The sequence below is a fragment of the Rhinolophus hipposideros genome, assembly GCF_964194185.1.
Source record: "Rhinolophus hipposideros genome assembly, chromosome: 17".
Classification (NCBI taxonomy): Eukaryota; Metazoa; Chordata; class Mammalia; order Chiroptera; family Rhinolophidae; genus Rhinolophus; species Rhinolophus hipposideros.
The window spans coordinates 3,577,038-3,594,893 of NC_138063.1; the positions used below are offsets into that span (position 1 = coordinate 3,577,038).

Below are 17,856 nucleotides of genomic sequence, written 5' to 3' on the forward strand. Positions count from 1 at the left end.
CCCACAGAACTGTAAAGTAATACGTTTGTGTTATTTTAAGTCATTAAGTTTTTGACAATTTGTTCTGGCAGCCATAGAAAATGAATCCGGTTTCCAAGTGGCAGGAAGGTTCTGGGGTGGGACTCAGAACCTGTTACCTGTGATTTGCCAACATTTACAGGTGCAGGCAGTTAATACTAGGTAATGACACTAAATTGGTGACAGTGAGGGTGTATGGGTAGGTACTAATATTGTCCACCACAGTTTTTAGTGAACAAAGTGGAAACAAATACACACATGCACACACCTGCACACACACGTTGTACACACAAAGTGGGGAGGGACCTGACAGCAGCAATCAGATACATTCTTCATCTTGGATTCCAAGTATGTATGCTTTCAAAATTCACCAGTGGACCCCAGCGAGTGAGATCATTGTCCAAACCCTAGGGCATGTTATGAGAGCTGTCTCAGTAGCGGATGGAAAATGGCTTCTCTTACGGACACCGTTCTACATTTTTGCTTGACTTGACCAAATTTCAAATAGTCACTGTAAAGCTCAGGTGTAGTGATGCTAAGAAATTGATTTATTCCTTTTTGTTTCAAAGTGGGGAGTTAGATTTATTGTAGAGAGTTAAATGAAAGTGATGAACTAGAAACAAGAACAAAAAGTTATTCCACATGTGAGACAGGTCGTGCCAGATTATATACTAGGAAAGAAACCTTCTGCTTCACATTGGGCAGTTCAAGCTGGCATTTCCTGAATCTAGGCAGACGCTCCAAGTCATTAAGTATATGATGCTAATTATTTACAGCACTCCCTTAGCCTGTTCTTTTTTAGTCTTTGTCCTCTTTTCATGCTACCATTTCCCTCAGTAGTCTCAGCCACTCCCATTACGTTAATATTTATGTGCCATTTCCAAATCTTTTTGGAAGGAAAGCTTTTCCCACTCTTCATTCAATCTGTGTATTATTCTTTATTTAATATTTATTCAACTTGGTGGCTTAAAACAATGGATATTTATTTGCTCCCAGCTATGGAGGCCAGGAGTGTGGAATGAGGGCGTGTTTCCTCTGACGTTTCTCGGGGACAGTCCTTCCTGGCCTCTTCCAACTTCTGGTGGTTCCACGTGCTCCTTGGCTATTTCTGTGTCTTTGTGCCCTTTCCTCTTCTTATAAGGACACCAGTCATGTTTGATTTAGGACCCACCCTAATCCAGTATGATCTCAGCCTAACTAATCACATCTGTGAAGATCTTATTTTTGAATAAGAGGTTCTGGGTGGACATGAACTTTTAGAGGACACCAACCCACTACAAATACCACACCAGTCTCTGTATGCTCTCTTATGGTAGCCTGCATAGGCAGGATAAAAGAACGTAGACTCCTCGTGCCACATGTATTCCCAATACACAGTGGAAAACTAACTAGATGGGGAAATTGGCAAATTGTGGTTGCCTCCCTAAGATCCATGTCACGCTCCCCATAACTTAGTAACCATGCGGTTTGAGCTTATAGAGACCCAAACCCAGCTCTGGTTGTGGGCAGGCTCCACACAGTTACTGGTTCAGGGATGAACAAGAACGCCTCCCTAAACCATTCTGCACAGTGCTTTCCCAGCCACAGTGGTTCAGGGGGGCGTATGGTCTAAGCGGGTGCCGTGAGAATGAAGCTTTCGTGGTTGGGGAAGGGTGGGTCCTTTAGCTCTCTGTCTGTAAACACCGAGGCAGGTGTTTCTGGTACCTGGCAAACGCCTTTCACCACGAACACAAGGTTACAACAACCCTGTGCTACAAGGGTGACAAATAATTTACAGTGGACAAAACTGATAAGCATGAAGAAACAACTATACTTTATAGTTGTAGCAAGACATGAAGCAATTGAAATGTTCGTCACAAAACAAAGCCCTGACTTGACATCAAAGAATTTTCCCTGACAGTGGGGCTGTTCCAAATATTTGAGTGTGCCTGTATGTCTTGCTTTTATAAGAAAGAAGGTTGCATTTTTAGATCACTTAAAGGTCCCAGCTGAACACTAGTAACCTCCCTAAAATAAATTAAAAATTGTATTTATAGTGCTAACAACTCCTCCATTTCCCAGAGAATAAAATGTAAGTTCTCACCCCAGTATGTAAGAACAGTCACCAACTGTCTCCAACCCATCCCCTGCCCAGATCTCCCTGGAACTCTCTAGAGCCCGTGTGACTGAATTTCTTGTCCTTCTCAGAACCTCTGGGGACTGACTGGCTACGTAGGACGGGTGTGTCATTGGAACAGTGCTTCCATTCTAGTCACACAGGACTTTGCCTCTCCCTGTTCTGTTCCTTATCTGCTGCTATGCAGATCCCTGTCCTGTTGGACTGTGAGGTATTTCTTTGAAAACGATATTCTTGAAAACAGTGTCCCTCTTTTTCTCTTATCTCCATTCTGTGTGTGCAGAATGTGTGTCTGTGTCTGGTTTGTGCCCCACTTTGGTCTGAGTTATGGAAAGGGTCACAGGCTTCGCTCCATTTTGTCCCATAGGAGAAAGCTGACATCTGATGGCGTCTGACAGTCTCCCACCACTGGGCAGGAGTCAGGGTGCCACACAACTCCGACGGATACCCATTTAGGAAGAAAAGAATGGAGATAGCGAAAGAGCCACAGAAAGATCCCCCAAAGGAAGGAATCCTTTGTATTTTGAAGAACATGATCATTTTCTCTTACCATTTTTCATATCATTAAAATAATGGCAGTTTTCAGCTGTGGGAGGAAGCAGGGAGTGGAGGGAGTCGGAACAAGCTCCCGGGAGACTCTCAGCCATAAGATGGCAGCACAGAGGGCAGCCATGCCTCCTGGTCTCCAGCGTTCCTTGGAGAAGTAGCGACTGGTGTGTGGGGTTGAGAAGAGAGGCTTGGACTCCCCAGCTGGGGAGACATCAAAGCTAAAACAGTACAGCTTTGTTTGAACAGCAGAGGGCTGGCAAGGACCTCCGCTGAGGACTAGAAGATATGTGCGTTGCACTATACAAAGGCCTCTTATGCAGTGGGTGACCAGAAAGAAACAGCTCCAGAGGTACTTATGTGGAAGAATCCCCAACAACAGTCAAGAGAAAAGCCAGTGCATAGACTCAAGAAAGAGAAAGAAGACCTAGCGCTTGCTTTTGTGCAGAACCGCTCAGGGTGATGATATGTTGTGAGATGGGTGGCTGACGGGGCAGGGCTCTGAGCGGAAGCCTTTCTGACACTGTGTGTCTTTCTGTAATCTTCATGCTTTAGTGCTGTCTGCTCTATTGTTCTCCCACCGCCGTGCCCACAACCAATTTGGGGATCCTTGTTCTAGACCCTCATCTATCCTTTACCAAGGCAGCAGGAGAATCAAAGTTGCTGAAAAATGAAATGCTTTGGAAATGCCACTCTGCTTTTTTTCATTTTTATTACTTTTGGAGTTGACATCAAATACCCTGCCCGATGTGGATCCATGATATTCATCAGTGAACATCTGTTGTGTTTTCTTGGGTTGAGATTTTTTCTTTTTGTGAAAAGCTAAGGCAAATAAAGCTTTCCATTTATTTTTTTTTATGCCTGTTAAAAGATAAATTAGGCAGTAGTGTAGCCTTAGAAATCTATGAGAACACCCAAGAAGCCACTCCAGCTAGCATAGGTCAGCCCTGGTCACTCATGGCCCACAAAGCGCATTTGTGAGAATTAGGAAATTTGAAATGCGATTTTCCCCCAACAACAACAATTTAAAAAAACATAAAACCATTCTGTGTAAATTATATAAATCAAATTACTGAGCCCAATTAGAAGTTTAAAAAAAATTAATCAAAATAATTAGGACCTCAAAGTCTCCAGGATAAAATAACTGGCTTAAAGTATTTTTGTTTGTTTTCCCTTTTGAATATTTCAGGAAATTTATCAATTACAGTGGACAAGGAAGTAGATGGTGGTAATACATTCAACCTCATTCTCTGTTATTGTGAGAATTATGTGACATATGCTTTTCCTGACATTTCATCATCCCCAAATATTTATTCAATAATAGCATCTTTTCCCTTTTGTCTCTAATATCTTTCAGTTTTTTTTTCTGATTCTAAGTTTTATTTTCTGATATCTGGGAAGTATTTTATCTTTGAAATGGTGACATTGTAATAATATGCAACATGTTTCTAAATTTTAACAGCAGTTATTGTCAACTCGACAAGTCTGGGGTTTAGAAAACCTCTGAATTATTTTTTTTTTAACATAAATGTACAGAGGAGGAGCAGCTAGGCTATAAAACAAACATGTTGTTCGGGATTTTGATATAAATCACCAGATTGTCCTTCTTGAAGGGAACTGAAAGTAATCCTGTGTGACAATCCTCCAGAACTTCCGGAGTGTTCTGAGGCATTCGGCAGAAGGTGAGGCCCCAGTTCCACCTGGAATGACATCAGTTAATGCAAGTGATCAGACCTGCATCCTCTACCTTTTTGTGCTATGAGCACTTTGAAAATCAGTTCATCATGCCTCTGTATGATTATTAATATTGTTCTGTGGTATATATGGTATCACAAAGTTCAGTCAGGGGTTTTGCTTTTTAAAAGAAACTAAGTTGAAATGTTTGGTGAAGACAGGAGACCTGCGTTGCAATTCACTCTGCCTAATTGGCACATTTGTATTTCTTCAGAGAAGAACAGTAAGTAGAAGACGTAAATAAAAGAAATCACATTGACCTTCCAAGTCTGTCAGTGGTCACACCTGCAGAAGAGGGTTTTTTTTCCCCCCTCCTGTTTTTCTAAGAATCAGAGCTCAATTCCATACAGGTATGTGTTAAAGAGTAATGAGGGAACTTGAAAAAGGTCTTCCAAAACACTCCTAGTGAATATAATGTGCACTAGCTTTATGAAGGCGTGACAAACTTAAAAGCTATTTCCCTTCATTAAAATACATGAACGGTGAAACCTGCTACATTGGCTTTCTGGAAAGCAAAGGAAAGAATCTTGCTCTGCTAATTTTCTGTAAGACAGAGAATAGCTTGGGGATTTGTCTCACTGAGTTGGGATGATGGGCTGAGAAGTCCTCAGGTTGGTACTTTCCAGGGAGAATCCTGAGCCTCCTTCTGTGATGATGGCCAGAGTCACTGGCTCCGTAGTAGGGGTCGGGGGGACTTAGGTAAATGGGGAAGACCTGTTCTTCTAAGACACCTCCCTTCCCATTGGCTTGGACCCTTTTATTTCACACTCTGAGCCCTAGTACTTCAGTTTAAGATTTGATTTCCTCAAACACAAGTATGATTAGCTTCATGAATGGAGATGTCAATAAACTGGCTACAGAATGGTAACTAATAATGTGGAACATATCGAAGAGAAGGAGATATGGTTACCATTTTGGAAAAAGAATTAAAAGTTAAAATATATAAGTATTAGAGGAAATAAGACAGAAACTTAGAAAAAGCTTTAAAATTTTAAAGTATTTAAACTAACTTAAATTCAATTTTAATCGGTTGAATTAAATTAAACTTAATTTAAAATTATGACCTTGAAAATAAGTATTTCCTCATTTCATTATGAGAAGTGGCCCAATAAGGGCAGCAGAAGCATTGCTTTCACTCACCCAACTTCCACAGCTCCGGTGATAATCTCTAACATTACTCCCTCCAACCAGTGCTCCTAGAAAGGTGATATATTCCATATTTGGAGTTCTCAGGACAAAGAAACTAGCACAAAGGGCTTTTTGCTAATTTAATTACAACAATTTTAGCATAAAAAAGACAATGACGCCCTTAATTCAAATAAGATGAATTTGTGAAAGTCTGCAAATTTGTAAGGTTGCTCAGAAAGGATAAGTTACTATCAAATGCACCCAAAGGTAGGGTGAATATAATAGGGCATGTTTGAGTTTTATTGGTCTTAAAAAGTCAGAGAATGTTAGTATATGGGTGCATGTCTGTGGTTATTTTTCTAGGTCCATATCTATTTGTGAAGTACGGATGTGCTCTGGTTTCATAGTCTTGCTGAGATGAATGAATCAATGAATTCCTAAAGATAGCTTAGTGTGTGATGGTGGAGTCTCATGATTGCATATTTTGAGTAAGAGTACAATATCGTGATTAGGTCCCATGGATCCAAGAAAGGAAGAGGGAGTAGGTCATGGTGTGGGGGCTGCTGGCAATTCCTAGAACAAAGGTGAGTGAAGAAGGTGACGGCATTTTGCACGGACTACTCATAACCAGGGAAGGCACCTGTGGTTTCTTCATTAACGTCACTGTCCAGAGGTGAGGGAATTAATGATGCCTCGATGTCATCTCCCTGTGCAGAGGCCCCAGGGAATGATAACGTTAGCATGTAGTCAGGCACCTTCCCTCTGTCAGAGCACATCTTTAGGAAATGGGAGATTGATATAAAATTCAGAGGAGTAACGGACAGTCTGGAGGCCTAAAGCTGCAACACCAGTTCAGGTTCTTTATCTCAAGAACAGAAACACATTTGCTCCGCATGGAAGATGGCTTCCCTCTGCTGGGCATCATGCTCCCATTCCTGCCTTCCCAGTTTTCAATTTTTTTATTACTCTCCACCATCTGTTCCCAAATGCTAAAGAGCATTTGTGTACAGATGAGAATTGTCCTCATGTGAGGCAGAACAGACAGTGAGCGGGCTGTAAATATTTTATACTTTCCAGGATAATTTTCTTTCAGAATATTCAGAATTCATGCTAACATTTGATCATGGCTTATCTCAAGAATGCTGTGCTTAGTGCAACATTTATCTTGGTAAAAGGATAGGAAGAATAAAAAATAGCTCGAATAAATTGAGAGATTTCAAAGTGCTATGGCATCGTTTAGTTCATTCTGGCAGACTCACCTACCTATTAACAAAATTTTAAGTGCCTCTCACTGACTATTTTTCTTTAACAAGTTTTTGAAACAGTTTCCAAATCTACAGAAAAGTTGCAAGTGAGTGGAGTACGAAGAACTCTTTTGTCTTTCTTACATTATGAGAATAAGCAGCTGGCATGATGTCACATTGCATTCATATTTTGTTGTGCATATTTCCTACAAACAAGGATATTCTCCTGCTTTTATGGGTTGAACTGTATCCCCTCAAAATTCATATGTCGGAGTCTCAGCTCCCAGGACCTCAGAAAGTGACTGTATTTGGAGATGGGGTCTTGAAAGATGTAATTAAGTTGAAATGAAGTCATATTGCGGGGCAACCTTGGTCCAATAAGACTGGTGTCCCTGTAAGAAGAGGAGATTATTTTACATAAGGAAGACTATGTGAAGACATTGGAAGAAGACGGTATTCTATAAGCCAAGGAGGGAGGCCTCAGAAGGAACCAGCTCTGATGGCACCGTGATCTCAGACTTCCAGTCTCAAGGACTATGGGAAATTAAATTTTTGTTGTTTAAGCCATTCAGTCTGTGGCACTTTGCTATGGCAGCACAAGAAAATTATTACATCCTCACAACCACCAAACACAACCCCCATACAACAGCCACCAGAATCAGGAAATGAACACAGACTCATTACCACCATCTAATTCTCAGACTCCTTTTAAGTTCTGCCTGTTGTTCCAATACTGCTTGTTATAATGAAACAGTCTAGGATCACGTGTTGCATTTGGCTGTCTTGTTTCTTCTCTTGCAGCCTGGTACAGTTCCTCAGGGTGTTTATTTTCTTGACTTTTACGTCCTTGATACTTTTGAACATCACAGGCCAGTTATTTAGTAGAATATCCCTGAATCTGGACATGTCTAATGTTATACATCTGTGGCAGGAACGTCACACAAGTAGTGATGTGTCCTCACTGCCTCCTTCCATTTGCCCCATTGCTGACACTGAAGCCACGTGATGAAGGTACGATCGATCTGTCGGTTTCTCCCCCACAAAGTTACTCCCCCCGCTGTGCGATTAATATATACTGAGTTTTGTGGGGAGGTACTATGAGACTATGTAAAAGTCCCATTCCTTCTGAAACTTTCAATTTCTTTGTTCCTATCAGTATGGGTTTCCTATTTTATTCAGTTGGTTTTGCTTTATTGTTATTCACTTTGATGTGCAGACTGTCCCTGATTTGGCCCTTCAAGCTGGCTTCTGTGTTCTTTTGATATGTCCCTGTTATTCTTTGGCAGTTTCTTGTGTTTTGGCATAAGATGTTTTAGACTTATCTCATACCTTGCCTGCCCCAAGCCGGGAACCATTCATTTCTGCAAAGAATTCTGTTTTCCTTTAGTGAGACTTGGTGGTTAGAAAGTCGACTCGGGCATCTGTGAGGAGATTTCATGTATATATATGGCATTTTGACACTGCATACTTGGTTACATGGATTAATCTGTCCCTGAAAAGCAAAATTGAATTTTTGTGGTCACATATTTCCACTGTGTAAAAAAAATGTGGCATTTAATTCCAAAACATCTATCTCAGTCAATGTGAACAGTTATTTTTGAGCAAAGGTGCGTAGACAGAAGTAGTAATTGCAGATTATAAACTTCCTGTATTCCAGACTCATGCTCAGTAGGATATGCATGTTTGCCTTTGACCCTCACATTTCTTGGTCCCCATGTCACCTGGGAAGGAATTGAGACTCAGAGAGATTAAGTAAAATAATCCACGTCACTCCACCAGTCAGTGGCAGAACACGGGTTTCATTCCTGGGTTTATCTAGCACTCAACCTGTACCCTTAACTACTTGACCATAAGAAGTTTAATAATTTTCAAATCATAGTTAATTCTATTTTGATTTTTGCAGTATTATCAAGATTTCTCAGAAGACTTCTTTTTCTAAAGAGTGGAAATGTAGGTTATTTGATCATTGATTTCTACAACATGTCTGCAGCCACACATAGAAAAGCCTCACGGAGGAGCATCTTCTTTATCCAGCCAGCTGGATGGCTCGACTCATGGTCTCTTCCAACACACTGAGTGAGAACCTCACCTCCTCAGTGAGATGGGAACTTCACCTCCCCCTGAGAGGTAGGAACCTCACTTCCCCAGTGAGATGGGACCTCACCTCCCTAGTCAGAAGGGACCTCACCTCCCCAGTGAGATGGGACCTTACTTCCTCCAGTGGGATGGGACCTCACCTCCCCCAGTGGGATGAGACCTCACCTCTCCACTGAGATTGGACCTCACCTCCCTAGTCAGATGGGACCTCCCTTCCCCATTGAGATGGGACCCTACTTCCTCCAGTGGGATGGGACCTCCCCTCCCCGGTGAGATGGGACCCTACCTCCCCCACTGAGATGGGACCTCACCTCCCTAGTCAGATGGGACCTCACCTCCCCCAGTGGGATGAGACCTCACCTCTCCACTGAGATGGGACCTCACCTCCCTAGTCAGATGGGACCTCACCTCCCCAGTGAGATGGGACCTTACTTCCTCCAGTGGGATGGGACCTCACCTCCCCCAGTCCACTGGGATCTCACCTCCGCCACTCCTGGTGCTTCTCTTCTGGGCAGCTGATGTCCTCTCACACGTGAAAGCAATCACAGGGCAGGGCAAAACAGGATTCTTGCAACTAAAATCCTAATAATGAACAAGGGCAGTGGGAGATAGTAGCGATTAAAAAAAATTAGGTTATATATGGAGTGCAGTGTGTGAGAAAAGATTTCGTAGCATAAAGAAACCATTTCTCCTTTTCAGTGATAATTCCAGATCTTAGCTCCTGACAAGGTTTTAAAATGGACAGAGGAAATAGCTTCAATACTTTTCCAAATAGTTCTGCTCAATATAATTTCAAACTAGGTATTTGAATGGCATATTAAAAATGCTTCTGAGCCAAGGATTTATTTCCTTTTTGCTATGTAAATTATTTTGACCAAAAGACAGAATCTAATAAAGCTAAAACGTTCAAGCACATTGAACAATTCAATCTTCTTTCTCCTTCTGCAAATACGTTCAACTCTGAAGGCTGGTCTCCTATGAATTATAATGTACTGCTGGTTCCCATGAATACGACTTCATAATGTCATCATTTCCATAAATAGCCAAAGGGTATTTCTGAAGTCCATTGCAGGTAGGCAGAAAAATCATGTGCGAGCTTTCCCTCTGGTGATTATGTCATGAGGACTTCATGGTAACATCATAAAAAGGTGTTAGTTTGGGTGGACAAAGACCCGATTACTGTGGATGCCTGACCATGGCACTGTACACCAGAAGCTAAACAATAATGAATGCCAGCTATAATTTTATATATAAAACGTGATGGCTCGGTGCGAGGTCGGAGGGATAGTGGATGGGGGGAGGGGGGTTCACAGTGTGAGGGATATAAATGATGAACGTCTAAGTAAAAAAAAAAAAAAAAAAAAGACCTGGATTACTTTTTTGAACTCAAGAAATTCACTATAGTTTTAACCTTGAGCAGATGGGTGACTGGCCACCATCTACTGTGGAGTCCCTGTGGTGGTTTCTAAACCAGGCTCCTGACATCTGATCAGCCATATTACAGAGCACCGTAATTGTGGAATAAGATCTGTGCTTTTATGCTTTTCAGGGAAAAAAGAGACAGCTCTGCAGAAGCTGAGATTTTTTGGAGTACTTTGTTAGTTATAATCTACTCTCTTTTCCCCTTTCTTTCCCCAGTGCCTGGAGCACGGAGAAGGCTCAGCTGGATGAAAAGTGGCTTGGAAACCGTGTCTGGCCCTCAGCTTCCTACTTCCCCTCAGGACACAGGGAACCTGACGAAAGCTGTGCTCGGGGCGACTTTCTTTGCTCTCACCAGGTACAGTCAAATAATTTACCTCTGCAGCAGGTTAAATATCCTTCAGAAACGGAGTTACCTTCTGTGTCCTGGGTTTTATTACATGACCAGAGATGACATGTGAACAGATGGGAGCAGACCCCTGAGAAGCATAACTGGTTAGGACAGTCACGTCTGAGTTCCGGAGAAAGAGAAGTTGAAGTACAACCCTGTGTAGCGTCTCAGAGAGATCGCGATCTCATGATTGTGTGTTTATCAAATCCCTAAGGTGTTGTCCCCAGTAAAAACATAGCCTACTGAGAGAGACAAAGCTAGCACACACAGGAAATTCAGGGAAGGCGGAAGCTGCTCAAACAGTTACAGACAATGGTGGATGTTCCCAATTCATCCCGTGACTTGGGAAAACCATTACAAACTACAGTGGGCGCTTAGTGGATTGAATGGTGCAGACACAGGAAAATGACCCACATAAGGAATTAATATTTTACTCCAAGAATAGAGTATGCCTTTTTCCTTTATTCAAGTTTTTTTTCCTCCCTCTGTAGAATGTTGTTTTTAATGAAGTTCTTGATGCTTCTTGATGTGTTACTCTGTAGGTATTTTGTCTCCTAAGCACATTACATGTAATTAAGCCTCAGAAGAAATTACGAAATTGGTACTGTTAGGATCCCATTTTATAGAGAAGTGAAGTAAATTACCTGTCACAGTGGTGGGCAGAATTGGACTTTAACTCAGCTAAGGCTGTCTGAGTCTCGAGCAAAAATGCTTGATCAGAAACTGTATTACTTCTGAAGAAAGGTAGATTGAGTCTTTGGATCTGTTTACTGCAAATAAGAAAACAAACGTTTGAGGAGCTGGTCTGAGAAAAAGACGGAGTACTGGTGCTAGCCGTGGCGAGATCAGTGGGGTTCTCTGCATCTTTCGCTTACTTAATGAAATGGCTCATTTCTAATTCTGTGCTTCTTCCAACCAGTCACACTCGTCTCTCCTGATCCAGTGAGACCCACAAGATTTATCTTGTCTGATTGAAATCACGAAGAAGGAACATAAAGGTGTGTCAAGATGGCCTATAGGTAAGCAGATATCTTTATTACAGACTGTTAAGGAGATAATGGGGAGAAGACGAGAAAATGGAGGAGGAAAGAGGGACACTAGAGAGGAGAGGTAAAGAGTCAGAGATAGTGATGGAGAGAAAGGGACACAAAAGAGGAGAAACATGGTGGTGGTGGGGGGAACCTGAGGCTTGATGGATTTTAAACAAGGGTTAGAAACTGCATCCTTTGGTGGTGGGGGGCCGGAAGGGGGTAGCTTTGATCTTCTGTGTGGTCACCTGGGGAGGGAAATGTTTGGCCCCTCTGTAACTACTACTCGGGTCTCTCACACCCCAGAATCCCAAGTTTCTAGTCTAGACTCTAGAGTGTGCAGGTGCCTGTCATGTAGGAAGAATGCCAGCAGCCATCTTGGAAATGACCTCAGGGTTGCAACCACAGGGAACCAAATCAGGAACACATCCAAGTCTGCATGCAGTCAAGGTGCGAGTGGCACTTGTGTCCCCACTGCTACCCCATAAGGAGAGCACAGAAAGAGCCTCAGGTACTGGGTGGCATCGTGAATGACAACTTCCTATTGGGTCTTAGGAAACACATAGCACTTCTGGATTAAATAAATTAGAAATAAAATAAATCAGTATTACTAATAACAAATAATAATGCCATCATATTTGATAAGGACAAAAATGAACATTTTTATAACTCTTTGACATGAAAAATAAGGAAACCTATTACAATTCAATTATATTATTTGAAACTACTTGGGAGGACATATATTATTTTTATATATTATGTCCATTTCATAACTCTATCGGCTAAATGCAAATTGGTATCAATGACTGTGACATTTAGCTTAATAAGTTTAGGGTTTTTATCTGAATTGTTCCTAAATAAAATCAGCATTTACTGGCAGTCCATCACACACAGCAGCTGGCGGCTTCCAGGAAACACAGAGTTGATTTTCATCATCTGTGCCAAAGACAAGGTGTCCTGTTTGGTTCACGGAGAAATCAATACACTTTTCTTTAGCGTCTCCTCTATAGGCAGAAAGCCATATTTATGCCTTGTACAGCATTTGTTTGTTGACAGCATTTACTTCTGGCAATTTTGCTTAAATAAATGAACATTCCCCTCTCCATATTCTTCTGTGGCGGGAACGCTGAGTGAATGACAGTGACAATTTCTCATAAGTGAGACTCCCCTTTGGACGCGAGTATCATTGTGGACAAAAATCATTTTGATCCTTCTCTGTGTTCATTTATGTGCCGCCGCTCCCACAATGCGATGCCATCAGAAGTGTGAACAGTATACGCAGCTGTTGATACCAATGGCGAGGTGTGAGGTCAGGATTCTCAAGTTGATAAATTTGGTCTTTTCAATGAAACTGCCACTTTAGTATGCTTTCTTTTATTAGTATCTGTTTAATTCCTCAGATCTCAAAGTAACAAATGGTGTCGGTGCATGTTAGATATCTTGTGAGGCATTTGCATGTCTGTTGTGCACTGTTTTTAACAAAAGTTCGTCACGAATTCCATGAAAAAGGGAAGAGGACAGAAAGAGGAGAGGGCGAGGCATTTCATCGTTTGTCAGAAATCTCAGTATTATGATTGTGCACCAGTAGAGCACTGACGGATCTTTTCTTAGGTTCGGTGGGGAATCTGGAAATAGGTGGAAAAGGGGCAGAGTGGCTTAAGCGAGTCATCTGGCCGTCGGGAGAAGTGGGGAAGAACCTTGCTTACGAGCGCCATATAAACAACTGGCTGCTGATAGCATCGCATGCAGCACAGTGAAAACCAACATGGGGCCAAGATGCCAGTCAGGACAGTCAGTGGGTAACTACGAATATCCCACACGTCTGCTTCATGCAAATGACTGTTCTGAGCTGCTTCAGTGGGAGTTTCAAGTAAATAGTTACATTGTTTTTACTGTCATCAAAGAAGTGGTTTACCATGAAAACATTCGTGGTAAAGTGCACAAAGCTCTCTCTAGGCTCAATTCGAAGCATTTACTGAGGTCCTGCTATCTATTTGATCAGAATCTTACTTTCTTTTCTTTGCATTTTTGTTTTGTTATATTATGAAGTAAATGGTAGTACAAGCTCATTCTATAAACCATTTTTTTGCTGCCATATATATATATATGTTTGTTTTATGTATATATATGTTTTCCTTGCGCCAACCCTGCTCCTGGGTTGTTCCAACCCTAGAGGCATTAGATTACATTATTTTGGCTGTAATTTTGTCCTACTAAGGCAGGGCTGCCTTGGGATGTGACAGGACTGCATCTAATTTTGCAGCCTTCTGTTTCTCCTAGCTGGCACACCAGGAACTCAGCAGCTTTCCAAGTCACTTTTGAGTAATGTGTCGCCCATGTATTAGAACTATAGATGTTTCTAAGGCTTGGATTTCACAAAAAATTTTGAGAACCTGCTATAATACTTTCCACATACTCTGAGAACTGGAGGTACAAAAATGAAAATGACACCTTCTCTCTCTACCACCTGAAGGGAGGATGAGAGATTCCCTGGCAGCTGCAATATATTGAAGTGCCAGCTACTGTTGAAACGCCTTCCGTACCAGCTCGTGGAATCTTTGTAAAGACCTTGAGGTCATATTGTTGTCCTCATGTGAACCATGAGGAAACTGAGCTATGGAGAGCTAAAGGAAGGTTAGAGGCAACATTAGGTACTGGTTCAATACCCAGGATTTGAGATTCAGACACACCTGGTGTCAAATACCCGGGTCCGAGGTCACACAAAGCACATGTCTTTGAGCCAGTCACTGACTTTGCAGACGTTTTTGGTTGCCTCCTGAAATGTGGGCACTAAAAGATATGTCCACATTCTAACCCCCAGAACCTGTGGATATTATCTTCTAAGGCAAAGGTGTGATTAATTGAGGATCTGGTAAGGATGAGTTCATCTTGCGTTATTTGCTTCAGCCTCAAACTAGCACAGCCGCGGTCCCACTGGGTTTCAGGGTAGGGGATACGATTCAGCCCCGGCTGTATGCACAGGCTGTGACTTCTTTACAGGATGAGCCCGGTGTTTATCAGTTTTGTGCCGACCACACTGAACAGGAAGGAACGTGCTATTTTCTTAGTGGTTCTCCCTCAGTTTTGGGGGCATATTGTTCACATGGCTCTGTAACATGGTGAGGGTCTGGGAGGTGCGGTGGGAGGTGAACCCAGATGGGAATCAGATGAGATCAGTTCCAGTCCCCTAGAGGGTAGTGACCCCTTGCTCTTGTTCCTTGTCAGGCAGACACAGGATGTGTTAAAAGGCCCTAGAAGATTGAATGCATTGGTTCCCAAAGACCAGGAGAGCCCCACGTTCCCCATTGGTAAAGCAGGAGCCCCTGGTCCACCCCACGTGGCTGCGAGGACCAAAGGAGACAATATCTGGTAAGCTTTTGGCTTCACCAATAAGGGGTCCGGGGCTGTGGGAGAACTGGCTGGTGGTTTTTGTGCCCTGTAACTGTATTGTCAATACTTATGAGCCATAAAGATTGTCTTGTGGCCCTGATTTTTACCGTGTTTCCCCCAAAATAAGACCGTGTCTTATATTAAGGTTTGCTCCAAAAGACACATTAGGGCTTATGTTCAGAGGATGTCATTCTGAAAAATCATGCCAGGGCTTATTTTCTAGTTAGGTCTTATTTTTGGGGAAACATGGTATGTGGAATTTTATGGAATTCTGAAAATGCCACTGAGGGAAGGAGGAACCTTACCCAACAAAATTGCAACTTCCACAACTGACCTGGTGAGAAAGGAGTGTGTAAGTGGCCTGATGTAAAGTATTAAGACAACTCCAAGTAGCTGAGAATGTTGACTAGCAAAATTCACGTGACAGTCTTAAGGACCCATGAGTGGAAATGTTGAATGTCAGGGTATGAAAGCATAAGCCCATGGAGTCTGACCTTGCCCAGAGTGGCTGGGGGAGGGGGAATCTAAGGCAGAACATGGAGATGTGATGTTGTAATCAGGGCTCTACTGACGGGATTTAGCGTTTCAGGACAGCTGGGGGTCACTGAAAGCTGTGGGTGGGTTCAGAGCAGTCAGGTCCGAGTTTTAGAAAGCTACTCTTGTGCTGTGAGCAGGAAAGATTCCCTGGAGTGAAACTGGGGGACAGTGACCTGACTGAGGAGATGATTATAAGTCCCCAGCCGACAGCCGCTAGGAGCACGTAACGTGGGGAAGAGAGAAGGGGGATCAGGGAGTGGGGCATGGATTAAAGACTACCATGAGGAAGGAGGAAAAAAGGGTGGCCCAAACTGTAAAATAAGTGTAATTGAGGACACAAAAAAATATCACTGAGAGGAACAAATGTAAGGATATTATAGTGGAGAACAAAAACCAGTTTTCAGGTAGTTTCTATACACAAATGCAGAGTTTGGGGAGACAAGGATTCAATGTAACAAGCTAAATATTAGTACAGCCCAAGGCTGAGAGGCCGAAGGATACACTCAGGCCTGGCACACAAGCCCGGTAGGTAAGTGGTCTGATTTTCCCATTCTAAAATTTAGGATACTTGGCTTGTATAAAAGTTAATCACTGTATGCAGCGGTGGCTCCATGCTTTGAGGACCCTGAGGCTAAGGCAGTTTTTGGAGTCTTCTGTAAAAAATGGAATAGAAAATTATGAATACAAAATTGGGTGCTGGCCTTTGGGGTCTGGGAAAGTGAGGGAGCCTGGATTCAGCTTCATTACCTTCTGGGTAGATCTGCCCGTGGGTAATAGAAGGTGTGAAGTATAATAAAAGCATGAAAAGCCATGGGCCCCGCCTTCCCAGTGAAGAACTTGCCTGAGGACCAACCCCACAAAGTTTACCCCCACCCCCTCTCCCATCAGAGTCGTTCTCCAGAATGTGGGCTTTCTTTTCTTATGTTTTTTCATTGAGTTTGTCACATATGTATCTCCAACTAATATATATATATATATATATATATATATATATATATATATATATACACACACACACATATATGCATATATTTATTTATATTACATATACACTTATTTATATAATTTATATAAAAATTATATTTATATAAACTAAATAATTTATTAAACAATTTAAATATTAAATTTATATAAATTATATAAATTATTTATATAAATTATTATATTTATACAAATTATTTATATTATATAAATTATATTTATTTATATATGTATTTACATATATAAATATATTTATTTATTTCTGGACTTTATATAATGTCAAAATGCATGTGTTATTTTGCTTTTTGGCTCAAAGTATTTGAAATTCCTCTGTGCTGACGCATGTAGCTATCCTTGGTCCCTTTTCCCTCATGTTGCCTAAATACAGGCGGTGCATGAAATACATGCACTATCGGAAAACTTTCCTCCATTCGAAAAGTACTGTGGTGTCTTAACCTGCTCTGGCTGCTACAGCAAAATTCTTACCACAGTCTGCGTGGCTTATAAGCAACAGAACTTGGTTTCTCCATCTGGAGAAGGGAAGGCTGAGATCAGGGCGCCAGCGTGGGTGGGTGGGGGGGCTTTCAGGTTGCAGGCTTCTCAAGGTGTCCTCATGGCAGAAGGGAAGAGGGAGCTCTCTGGAATCTCCTTCATGGGACACGAATCCCACTCATGAGCACTGCACCCTCACAACTTCATCTCCCCAGAGGTCTCACCTCCTAGCGCCATCAGCTTGGGGGGTAGGATTTCAGTATGGATTTTGGAGGGACAACCATTAAAACCATAGCACGTGCTAAGTGAAATTGTATACCACGGTATTTTTTATCAATCTCCTGCCCACACTTGCCAGTTTTTTGTGCTTATGTATGTTGTAATTGGCTCCAGTGTGTGCCACAGGTTTTTTTTTTTTTTATTACAGTAAACACCTATGGGAGAAAGTCCTGGGTAATGCAGCATGTACATTTTCAACTTTTTCCAAGCAAGGACAATCTAAAAGGTTCCACAGTGTCCCCCCAGAGCAGAGAAGGGTTCCCTGGCGAGGGCCGGGTCTGCAGCTGCTCACCACTGGCACATCAGTAGCTCCCCTCCCCCCTCCATTGTATTGTGCCAATTACCTAGTGCTCGTAGCAGCTTCTGGACCTTTTCACGTGCTCTTCCTTTGGCTGAGAATGTCCTCTCCTTGGTAGACTCCTACCCACTCACCAACGTCATCTCTAATGGCGCCTC

The 17,856-nt window shown here is 42.2% G+C and overlaps 1 protein-coding gene across 4 annotated transcripts in view; it reads left to right on the forward strand.

Moving 5' to 3' along the window:
• Positions 1-17,856, forward strand: part of FBXO15 (F-box protein 15) — a 93,840-nt gene that overhangs the window by 20,893 nt on the left and 55,091 nt on the right. For 2 of the 4 annotated variants that reach the window (XM_081078968.1, XM_081078971.1), the window contains exons 2-5: positions 8,690-8,913; positions 10,522-10,660; positions 11,613-11,712; positions 14,947-15,090. In XM_081078968.1, coding sequence (XP_080935094.1) covers positions 11,702-11,712; positions 14,947-15,090 — 155 coding nt within the window. In that variant the 5' untranslated portion in view covers positions 8,690-8,913; positions 10,522-10,660; positions 11,613-11,701. Of the gene's footprint in view, positions 1-8,689; positions 8,914-10,521; positions 10,661-11,612; positions 11,713-14,946; positions 15,091-17,856 lie in introns of those variants that run through there. The other 2 variants (XM_081078969.1, XM_081078973.1) reach the window with 2 other exon arrangements.